General features: G+C 33.7%; 1 protein-coding gene and 1 long non-coding RNA gene across 2 annotated transcripts; one reads left to right on the top strand and one right to left on the bottom strand.

Moving 5' to 3' along the window:
• Nucleotides 1-2,725: 2,725 nt before the first annotated feature.
• On the bottom strand, nt 2,726-5,608 carry LOC115998665. Its single transcript, XR_004093943.1, has 2 exons — nt 5,220-5,608; nt 2,726-3,104 (listed from the first exon to the last, which is right to left on the bottom strand). It is a non-coding gene; the product is annotated as an uncharacterized LOC115998665 (long non-coding RNA).
• A 2,733-nt stretch (nt 5,609-8,341) lies between these two features.
• LOC115998092 (peroxisomal membrane protein 11A-like) lies at nt 8,342-10,762 on the top strand. The gene is made up of 3 exons (XM_031237562.1): nt 8,342-8,850; nt 8,904-9,290; nt 10,289-10,762. The coding sequence occupies exons 1-2, from the start codon at nt 8,421-8,423 to the stop codon at nt 9,260-9,262; spliced, it is 789 nt and encodes a 262-aa protein (XP_031093422.1). The 5' UTR covers nt 8,342-8,420; the 3' UTR covers nt 9,263-9,290; nt 10,289-10,762.
• Nucleotides 10,763-11,945: the final 1,183 nt, after the last annotated feature.

The raw sequence follows: 11,945 nt of genomic DNA on the forward strand, positions 1-11,945 counted from the left end.
ACAGCAATGCATATCAAATCAATTTGCAATTTTTCTTCAAAAATACAACAGTGCATATCAAATAAAATTCAGTTTGCAATTTTTCTTCAATTACAACTAAAATGATAACAAAAAGTTGTATTTCTAGAAGAAGATCAATGTTGTTTAGCCTGCCAAGTAGTAAACATCTCATGTGCAAGTTTGTTTGTCCATTTAGTCCAAGCATAACTAGTTTCATAATGCCTTATCAAGTCTTCATCATCTTCTTCATATTGAAAATTATTGCACTCAATTTGACCAAATCCAATCTCTATAGAATCAATATGCATTTCAGACCTAATGAAATTGTGGAGAATGCAATAGACATAAATAATCCTACATTGAGTTTTAACTAGATAAAATGAGTTGTCTCTTAAGATAGCCCATCAAGTCCTTAATATGCCAAAGCACCTCTCAATGTAATTTCTTGCTTGAGACTGTTGAGAGTGTTTCATGTTGAAATACTCATTGGTTGTTGTAGGTTGATAGCCTTACCTCCATTCATTTAAGTGGTACCGTTGACCTCTATATGGTGCCAAAAATCCATCCCCATTTGCATATCCAGCATCACACAAGTAGTAATTTAATTTCCTAGACATGTTTCAGTTTAAGAAATTTATTAATACCTAAGGAAATTTTTTTCATTCATTAAAATCTTATGATATTTATATTTTAAAAAATTATTACCTTGAGGAACCCTTAAACTATTTCTTCTACTTATTGCATCCCTCAAAATTCTACCATCTGCCGCAGATACTTCCCAACCTGACAATACATACATAGATGAATTACATGTCTGGAGTGCAAGCACCTAAGACATTTGTGGCAATTTCACATTTTCTGGTTCGATACCTAGGTTTGTCAATTGTTTTAACATTGACTTTTATAAAGGCTCCATCTAATGCATCCAAGCAACCCTAAATTCTAATGAAATATAACCATTTGTTAATAAATGATTTAGTTATAATTAGATAATAAACTTATTAATTATTTTTGAAAAGAGTATAGGGGTACCTTAAACCACTTCTACATCTCATCTGTTGAATTATCTGGTATCGATTATGGTTTTCTAAGGTGCATGTTGTGTAGTCTCAAAATAGAGTTCAAAACAACATGAAATTGTCTACTAACAGTCTCACCAGATCTAGTTGTTTCACATTTAAGTACTATATTCTTTATATTATGTGCAACTATAAGAAGAGAAAAAATCACCATCTCATTGATTGTTGCATTCCTACTATCTTTCAAGTTACCATGGGTCCTTAGCAAATCACATAATTTAGCTAATGCTATCCTATCCATTCTACAATTATCAGCATATTGTATATCACTTTCAAAGACCATTTTATGTAAATTCAAAGATCGAATATTATGTCTAGATGTTATTTGATCGGCATATGACATGCTTCTCCTAAACTTTCTTCTTCAAAATACTAATGCCATAGCAAGAAACATAAGCATATTGAACATGCTTTCCATCATCTTTATGTGCAAAAATGAGGACAACAACTTGCAATCTCATTTTTTACCTTAATGGCAACCGAGCCATATCGTGATATAAGAATGAAATGTGTAACAAATTAAACTAATATTTGCTTAAAATAATTTCATTAAGAAAATCAAATAATTTCATTGTTGCAGGTCCATTATCGTGCGTCATGTAGTTGGAAGAAAATCAAATACAAAACATAATGAATAAACAAAAAAACCTACTGCTAGCTCCCACTTGTTGCTAGAGAAGAAGAAAATGGTGATAAGAGTTTGAAAAGTGAAACTGTGCAGTATGTTTCTAAAAAACAGAAAGTAGGGTGTGTTTAGTTGATGGGTTTAGGCATAAGGAATGGGTATGAAAGTGATTGTTTGTGTTTGTTTGATAGGTTTGGTGAATGCTACTATGGGTTTGGAATACCCCATTAATGACAAAACCCATACCCTTATTATATAAGGGTTTCATCTTCCTTCCTCATTTCTTCCTCAACTATTAATAATCATTCACATTCCCACTGTTGCAAAAATCCCCGCCTAGGCCGCCTAGGCACCCGCCTAGGCGCTAGGCGCTCCTAGACCGATGCGAATTGCTCCCTAGGCATCCGCCTAGGTGGTCGGCCGCATAGGAGGCCGCCTAGCGCCTAACTCGGCCGATTAGGCCGAGTTGGCGGCCGACTGGGCCGAATTTGATCGAGTTAACTCGCCCAACTCGGCAGAGTTAGCCGAATTAACTCGAGCGAGTCGGCCTTGTTAATTTTATTATTATATTAACATTAACATATATTTAAGTTTATTTATTTATATAAGTAAGAGAAGTAAGAGATATATATATATATAATATATATAATATAATATATGACATACACCCACACACATGAATTAATTTTTTGTTTTTATATGTTGCTGCCTAGAACCGCCTAGGTACCGCCTAGACCGCTTAGGCGCTAGTCTACCGCCCGACTAGCGCCTACTACAACCATGCCCATTCCACCCAACTACCAAACATGCTAAATACTTTCACCAAAACCCATTACCATTACCAATTATTTGATACCCATTCTGATTCTGATTCCGATTCCCATGTGCGAACCAAACACACCCTAAATATCATATGCAGCTCATTAATCAAAATTATACCAAGCTTTAAAAGACGACCCTCTTCTAGCAATCTTCTACTATAATAAAGCAGAATCTTTTTGGTAAATAAAATAGATAAATATTTCCCGCCAAAAGAAACGGTGTCGTACTGTCATGGATTGTTAGGATTATGGTTCCCAATTTATGAGTCATAAAAATTACTCCGTAGTAAACGAGAAGTCTTTTTTTTTAGTAAAGGAACCGAGCAGTCCAAATTTTTTTGAATTAATGAATTTAAGGATTACATTTATGATTTCCTGTGGGACTCTTTGGTATCCGCAACCCTTGCATTAATCCTCAATCCTATAAATGACGTCTTCAATCCACTGCAAATGTACCGAAGAACTCCCAAGTTGCATCCATATGGCTCCTTTGTACATTATGGGTCGAGAAATATCTCTTAAAGCCACAAGTGCTATAAGATGAGTCCGTACATATGAAGAAATAGCAGAAAGGAGATACTGCGACATTATCAAATGTAAAGAATGAATCATTCATGATCAAGAGGTAATTGTTAAACATGTTTTGGTAATTTTGATTACTGTAAAATCACATTTCATTCGTAATTTTATTATATTATGATGTGAAAATTACATTATGATGTGTCTGTACATATGAAGAAATAGCAGAAAGGAGATACTGCGACATTATCAAATGCAAAGAATGAATCTTTCATGATCAAGAGGTAATTGTTAAACATGTTTTGGTAATTTTGATTACTGTAAAATCACTTTTTTTTAAACAACTGTAGAATCCTTTTCATTAGTAATTTTATTATAATGTGTCTTTCTATTCGATATCCTGCCATAATCTGTAAAATATTAATTGGTATTTTTATGCTATCATCATCTATATAACAAAAAAGCAATATATAATGAAGTACTATCAAGTAGTTCTGACTACTTAAATGTAAAGAGCATGCATACAAAATAGTCTACCTATTGTGCTCCATTGAATGGGTATCATGAAAAGGATCTTATTTCTCAAATGAGTCTCTACCTATAGTGCTTCATTGAATAGGCATGATGGAAAGGATCTTATTTCTAAAATGATGGAAGAGGATGAAGATGATGACTTAGATGTGGTAATCCTGAAATTATATTTCTGCCATTCTTCCTTTTCAATTTTTAATGTGTATTGAACTAACACTTTATTTTATATAATATATAAGTTTAGGAAGGATCAGTAGGGGATTAAGTCAACTGTGTAAAAAGTTAATAAAGATGGAGAGCAGGATAATTCAGAAGAGGAGAATATCATTAAATACACAGTTAATTTCAGAAGAGGAGAATGTCATTTTATACACAGTTCATTTCAGAAGAGGAGAACATCATGAGATTTTTAAATTAATCATCCAAATGCAATTTTCAATGTAAAAAGAGATAGTGAACATATATTTTCCAAATACAAAGAATTATGATAACATAGGCAAGTATTAGAATAGATATTAAATTTTAATCTACCAAGTTCAGTTCATGGCTGATAGGTAAGATACAACAATCATGAATGAGCTCAAGGGCTCAATTACTATTGGCTGCTAAAGGAAAATTGTATAAGCAAATAAAGGTAAAGTTCAAAGGCATCCCTGATTTCATTCCTTTAGCTCAACTAACACTTTGTACTTATTTCAAATATGGTCACTACTTCTTATTGAAATATTTTTTACATTTTTTCAATTTGTAATCATGCAACTCTGAGTGGTTTCTTTTATGGAAAGTTAAAAATGTTGAGTTTACATCCTAAAAAAATTCCAAAGTGACACCTGGAATAAGAAAATGAATACAAATTTACTAAAATAATTATGGCTTAAACAAAAAAAATTATAAGCCAGAACTTCTGCATGTAAATACAAAAAATCACCAAAAATAGCATGTTATAAAAAGTAAAAAAAAAGTTGTCAAAATTTGAGACTAGAGATTTCAAATAATCTAATCAAATACAGTTGGTGCTAAAAAAAATTATTTTAGTTTTTAGAAAAAACCATTCAACTACAGTAAAGCTAAACAAAAAATATAGTTTTTTGCTCCGATATATTCAATAAAACTCATGATATATTCCAATTATAGGGAGTTAATCTTCTTTCTTAAATATTGTTTTTTTACTTAGAAGGCATTTTTTTTTGTATGTGTTAAATATACTACGGAAACATCTTTTTATAATTTCTATTACTTAATTTTTACTTTATTCTTAAATATACTTTGTACTTATACCCTTGGAGATGTAAATATGCAGGGTTATTATTTTATCTACGCAGATGTTATGGATTTTATTATTTTATCTGTTAAAGACCGTTGTTTTTTAAAATGTATTGAGTCCTTTTGCGTGGTGTATATGTACATGCAAAGAAAAATAGATTAATTATTTAAAAAATTACATTTATCTTTGTTCTTGGTTGCTCCTACCCAGTCCAATTTTCCCGCTAAATTCCCCACAATTAACCAAGATGGGAAATTTTCATAGAAAGAATAGAAGTGTCAGGAATCATAAATAATCCTAATTAACAATTTCATCAAACTGGGTAGAGATTGTCTACAATATTGTATACAAACAGGAAATAAAGAGAAAATGCTGTTTACTTGGCTTTCCGGTAACATCTGCTGGTCTTTGGTGACGCTCCATGCCATCTTTTACCTCTAATTTACTAAGCTCAGAGACTGTCAGATCTGTAGTATTTCCAGCGGCTATTTCCCACTGTCGTTCTGATCTGTGTAACTAAGCGATCGCCGATTTTGCCATCAGTACAGTGTTGCTGTATTGTTGATATATATATGAAATAAAACTGGAAAAAATGAAGTAAAAAACGGTGTTAAAAAGAATCGAGGATTAAGATGAATTATCATCCTGGAGCAAAAGGTGATGACTTCGCCAGACAAATAATTTTTTTTTTAAAAAAATATTTTCAACCGTGCAGTTGCAGCTGTGGTTTCTAAAGTGTAGAGAGAAGGTAGAGGAAATTTTTTCAGACAGAAATGTGGGATTTGCGTAGGATTAGGGTTTGGCAGTTTGATTTTATATGTGGGCTTTTTATGGTGTTGGGTTGGGTTAGGATAGGGCTTCTTGCTTGGGCTAAAACAGAATGTATATACTAATATATGTAGTTTTAGTAGCTTTTTTTTTTTTTTTTTTTGAGAATATAGTTTTAGTAGCTAGGATTTATTTTAAATAAAAAAGTTATATTTTATATGTTTTTAATTTTTATGCAATACAAGGACTAAAGATTATAAGTATTGTTGTTATGTTATGATACAAATAACTATTAGTCTTATTAAATTTTAAGTATAAATATATTATGTAAAACTTATTTATTTTATTTTTTATGTATGTGGAGTTCAATTATAATTGATGTGTGATTCAATTATAATCATTTTCTCTATTTTCTGTCTTGGTGTGTTCCATTATAAGATTGTTATTATGTAAACTTTTATCCATATTGTAGTTGAGGTTGAGTAAGTCGTTGGTTCTACTCATTTTTAAGATCTATATTGTGTAATGATCACCAATAATAGTTAATGACAAACACTAACTCATATAGGATTGTTACTTAAAAATCAGTGTTTGTAATGGTCAATTATATCTTGCTATTTCAAGAGTTAGTAGTCCACGAGGTCCCAAATTTTAATTAATAATAGTTAGAAACACATGTACATCCACTACAAACCTCCGCATTATAATACTCATTTCTTTTTATTCAACTATTAAAAAGTATTAATACGTTTACTGTTTACACATTTCAAATTAATATTTAATGTAATTAGACATTAAATTGTATACCTTTGTGTACTAAAAATCTCTTATTTCATATTCTTTCTTTTATTTACAAATTTTATTTACATACATTAGCTATATAATTTAATTATTTTAAATTCAAATTCAAATAATAATACAAATGTTTCTTATCATTCTAACGTAACAATATTATATTGTATAGTTATACTTACATTGTATAGTTATAGTTATAGACATAATAATAACACAAATGAACTTTTAAAAATATATAATATTATATTGTATAGTTATACTTGCATTTTAAATAAAACTAATTGTGCTTAGTATCATAAAATTACAACAATACTTATAAACTTTAGTCCGTGCACCGCACGGGACAAATACTAGTTTATTAACCAAGGAGTTTGCTTTTCAATTGTACAAACAACAACCGATGAGAGAAAATAATCTCTTGAAAAATTTACCACGCAAAAAGAAAATAAATTGTTCCAATACATTTTTATACAGAGTACGTTTCTTTCGAAATGACTACTATGCAAATAAACAATTTCAAGGATAATATAATTATAAAAAACTAGCAAATTAATGTTAAATATCAATTTTTTCTTGTTCCAATCTAGTTCTAACTCGTCCAAAATAAAATAGCAGATGGGCCAAAATTTATACAAAGAAAATAAAACCCAACTCTTGATTAAACTCAACCTCTACTCTTAAAAACTCAACGGACAAACACAACTCTAAGCTTTGATCAAAATTCAAACTTTAATCCATTCTAATGACTTGTAGAGTCGCACAGACTCATAAAGAAATTGAAAAACTAACAGAGAAGATTGGGGAGAGTGCAAAAGGAGCTTTGGAGCCAAGGATATGAGAGTATTTACCTGTGATTGATATGGAAGAACCGTAGATTGAGGTCTGCAGTGCGAGATGCGAATGAGAAACAAATCATTACCTGATGAAAAGTGTAGGACCGATTTTGTAAAATAGCAAGAGAATGTTATATTACCTAAGAAAAGGAAGGGCATCACATTCCCCTAAAATTAAGGGAAAAGGTGATGTAGAGGGTAAATAACATTCCATGGAAAAGTTGGATAACTTTAACCAAACATAGAAATTTTGTATAACCAGCCAAATATTACCTTTGTTATTATATATAACCCGAACCAAACGCCCCCTAAAGGTGATCTAAGATTACCTAAAAAAACATAGAGACAATTACATTACCTTGAAACATTACAGCAGTATGACCACAATAGTTTTGAGGTAATATAACATTGCCACGCAATCTCATTACTTGAACCAAATAAGATAATATAACATAACAAATTACCTAAGTAATCTAAGATTATCTGAACCAAATACGTCATTATAGTTAATAAGTTTTTTTTAGTACTACTGACTCTATTACATTGTAGTATTTATTCATCTATATTTTCTCAACTTGTTGAAGCACAAAGAGTCAATATTGCCTTCACTGATGCTCGATCTCATGACCTCAACTAAATTAATTGACCAACTTAGTTAAGATTGGTTTGGCACAAAATTCAACTTTTCCCTGTGGTTGGCACCCACCCACAATCCTACACTAGTTGAAGTCTTAAAAGGAAAATAAAGGGGTGTTTGGTTGGATGGAAAATCTTTTCCATGAAAAAGATTCCATGAAGTGGAGGAAAATGTATTTTTTCCTTGTTTGGTTGAATGGAAAATGTTTTCCATTGGAACTTAAGTTCTCAAAAGTGAAGGAAAACAAATTCTTAGTTAGAAGGTGGTATTTTGTTTTCCCAAAAATTTGAGAAGAAAGTATTGAGCAATTGAACTATTTTTCCCTCAATCCCTCATCAATAATAATATAATATGGATTATATGTTTTCACATTGTACCCTAAAATAAAAATAAAAATAAAAAATCAGATATGGCTAGTTGCGTATAAACGTTGCAATATAAAATTGGCACGCAAAACCGAGTAAACGTCGCTGAGAAGTCCAAAAATTGTCACTGCAAATGGAAAGGCCATTTCCATTTTCCACATCGATCAAGAAAACTCCATCACCATGGACCCCAAATCTTCACCTCTCTCCGCTCCTCCGCTAAACCCAGAGGCTCCAATTGTCCCGTCGACTTCGATTCCCAAGAACCGGGATTTCCTCATCCACCTCGAAGCCTACCTAGCCAAACGCGATGGTGTCGACAAACTGCTCAAAATCTCCCGCTATGCCACCAAGTTCATCCTCGCATCTTCCGTCCTCCCTTCCAATCTTCCCCTCACCGACCGCCTTAAATCTTTCGAATCCAGCGTCGGGGTCAGCCGCAAAGCCTTCCGCCTTGGGAAGTTCTTGCAAGACGTCAACGCCTTCCGTGGCCTGTCCTTCACTTCCCCCGCGCATTTTTTCCTCGCCCTCATCGCCTACGGCGGCGAGGGGCTATACTATTTCGTCGAACAGTTTGTTTGGCTGGGCAAAGCGGGCCTCATCGACAAGAAACATTTGAGTCAATTGCAGAGAATTAGTGCCTGGTGTGANTCATCGACAAGAAACATTTGAGTCAATTGCAGAGAATTAGTGCCTGGTGTGAGCTGATCGGGTACATAGGCAGTGTGAGCTTGAAGGTGAAGGAGCTACAGAGGATTTCTGAGGACGAGGCAGGTGTGGTTTCAAATATCGAGACAGCGGCAGTTGGTGGTCTTGCGCGTCTAGCGGATGGGGAGAAGCTAAGAAAATTGAGAGAGAAGAAGGTGTTGAAGAGGCTTTCGATTGCGCAAGATTTAGCCGATGCTTTAATGGCTGTTGCTGATATTCGAGATGGCAAGGGATTGCTTTCTGGGAAGCTTCTATTGTCCTCCGCCGGGCTTCTCTCGGCTCTCATCAGTACTCACAAGAATTGGGTGTCCTGCTGATAAATTCTTATTGATCTACTACGTTTAGGTACGAGTATTGCTTTCTTTCTGAATTGTCTCTAGGGTTTTACCAACAATTATAGATATGGTGGTGAATTGCAATTTCTTTCTGAAATGTCTCTAGGGTTTTACCAACACTTTATAATACTGATTTTGGATGATCAATAAGATTTGCTTTGCCTGTGCCATGAATTAGAAGCTTAGGCCAGTTTCATTTCTTGTAGTTTGTTTCTTGATTGTGTGTCCTAATTCAAGCTACAGGCAATGAAGGTAAACTGTGAAATTAAAATTGTTTGCACTATGTGATTATGAAATCTCATTGATCTCTTTAAGTAAGATTGTAATGTTAGAAGGGGGCAAAACTGTAGAAAATGAACATTAGTTAGTGACTTCATTGGCTATGTGGTGATTGGAGCCATAGCCACCATACCCGAGCTTTGCATTTGCATCTTGAGTTGTTTCTATGTTTCAGAATTTGATGTAGTTTCTGAAACTACATAGAATTTATTATTTACTCTGCTTTTCCTTTGACCTCATTGGTCAATTTGAGTCACCATCCTCAAACTTTAGGCTGTTACACTTTGCAGCTAGGACTATGCTGTTACTTTGTCCAGATTTGAAGAGTGCAGGGTATATAGAGCAATGAGGGTGCCATATGTTTTTAGCATATAAGAAAAGTATATAAGAAGGCGTAACCCCAACTAAGATGGCTAAGATTACGAACTTGTAACCGCAAGGTCACGAGTTTGAATCCAGCCCCTCCCGGTTTGAGCCGGTCAGCTACCTTCTTGTGGTCTTTTGCCGGCTAGACTCACAAAGCGGAGTTTACCCAGTGTGCACTCTCGAGTCATGGCTGCGGGTTTTCCTCGTCACCCCAAAAGTATAGCTGTTGTAAATTTTGGTACATAGGGCAGTATTGATGCATGTTTCAGTCTACGATTTTTTACCTAAATCCTGGAGCCTTTAGTGTGCTTAGAATAGATCTTCTGTTTCCCTATTAATTTCTGTATTTTGGTTATTAAGCAGGGCTGTTATCTAAGAAACTTGTTTAAACTGATGCTGAGTTGGTGTAGAGCATATGGCAAGCAAGTGAGGTCTGGTTTTTTTGGATCATGTAAGAACACAGCAAATTCTTATACACAAGTGAAGAAAACCAAGAATATTATGAAGATGCTGCAGCCTATATTGTGGCTGTTGAAGTCAGCCTATACATTGTGCCTTCATTTCTTCCACACAATTTCTAACATGCAGGACAAATGTGGTTTGCTGAACTTGAAAATGCCACTGAAGCAACTATACATGGGAGCAGATTAAATTACATATTAGTCATATTTAAATAAATACTACTCGAATGTGACAAAATTTTAAAAAAATAATATAATTAAATGTATTTTAGTGTAAATCACGAGGTGTTTTGGGTTTATCTTTGTCCGATTTATTGTTTGAGCAGGTTATCTTTAGGATTATTCCCATGAAGAAGTTCATTTTCTGCTTGAGCTACCCTTTTGGATTAAATATAATTAAATGTGATTATAAAGAAGCTCATTTTCGACTTAAGCTACGATTTTGGGTTATATATAATTAAATGTGTTAATGAATCAAATGACTAAAACTGAAATTTGTTCTAAATTAATTGCTAAGACATTTTAGTTTTTAACTAGTATGTTGCATGGTACGAATACGATCAATAGAATAGATATATAATATTCAACAATTATTTCAGAGTATGTAATACTAGTATTTTCTTCGTGCGGTGCATAACTATAATTTAAAATATTTTTATATTATGTTATGGTTATAAATATATATAGTTAAACTTGAAATGCAAATAAAGCTACATAGTGTAATATTCAAAAACCTCTTAAAACATATTCACTACATTCCTAGAAATAATTAAGTTGTTGCTAGATGGTTGGCGACGTCAAATCTACAAATAGGGCAGCTTGCAGATTTTTCCAGCCATGAAGATATGCAGCCATGGTGGAAGACGTGAGAGCAGGGCAATGGCGAAATCTTCGCTCCCTCCAAAAACTCTTCCAAACAGACATGACAGACCGGCGATTCATCACTACCATTCTCAAATCTCTCTTCCTTCAACTTCTTGATCTCCGCCACACTCAAACCCCTAGGCTTCGACGATGAAGCATCACGGTGAGGAAAAAAATCGATGACATTATTCTCAGTAGGCGACGGTCGTTCTCAGTCCAGGATCTCAATAGAAGCGGTAACTACCGTTTCACCGCCGTTGGCAAGCCATAGTTGTCCTTAGGATTGCCTTGTTTGATGCTGTTGAATGCCTTGGTTGTTGTAGTATTTCTGTAGAGTGTCTCCACTTGTTCTCAGGTTTCAGTATAGATGGTGTATTTTCTGTATAAAACAACTACCTGAGCAGTGAGGGGACCCAACATATATATAGCATCTAGGGATGTCAATGGGCCAACCCACTAGGGTTTTGGGCTAGCCCTGCAGGGTTGTTGGGCTTATTGGTTTGGGCTAAATGGTTTTGTTTTGTTTTACTTTTGAGTTGGGTTGGCCCTAACCCTAAACTATACGCTATTGGGCTTATCCAGTGCGCTAATTCAATGAACTAAAATTAAAAAGTATAAGTTAATATCCACTTATTCACAAATTTAATTCAAAATAAATTATTTATTTCATCTAAAATAAGTTAAATTTAATAATT

Source organism: Ipomoea triloba, chromosome 12, assembly GCF_003576645.1.
Source record: "Ipomoea triloba cultivar NCNSP0323 chromosome 12, ASM357664v1".
Classification (NCBI taxonomy): Eukaryota; Viridiplantae; Streptophyta; class Magnoliopsida; order Solanales; family Convolvulaceae; genus Ipomoea; species Ipomoea triloba.

Coding starts and splice junctions, on each gene's coding strand:
- LOC115998092 (XM_031237562.1), top strand. CDS start 8,421: ATGGACCCCAAATCTTCACCTCTCTCCGCTCCTCCGCTAAACCCAGAG. Junction 8,851..8,903: donor GGGCCTCATCGACAAGAAAC/ATTTGAGTCAAT, acceptor TCGACAAGAAAC/ATTTGAGTCAATTGCAGAGA.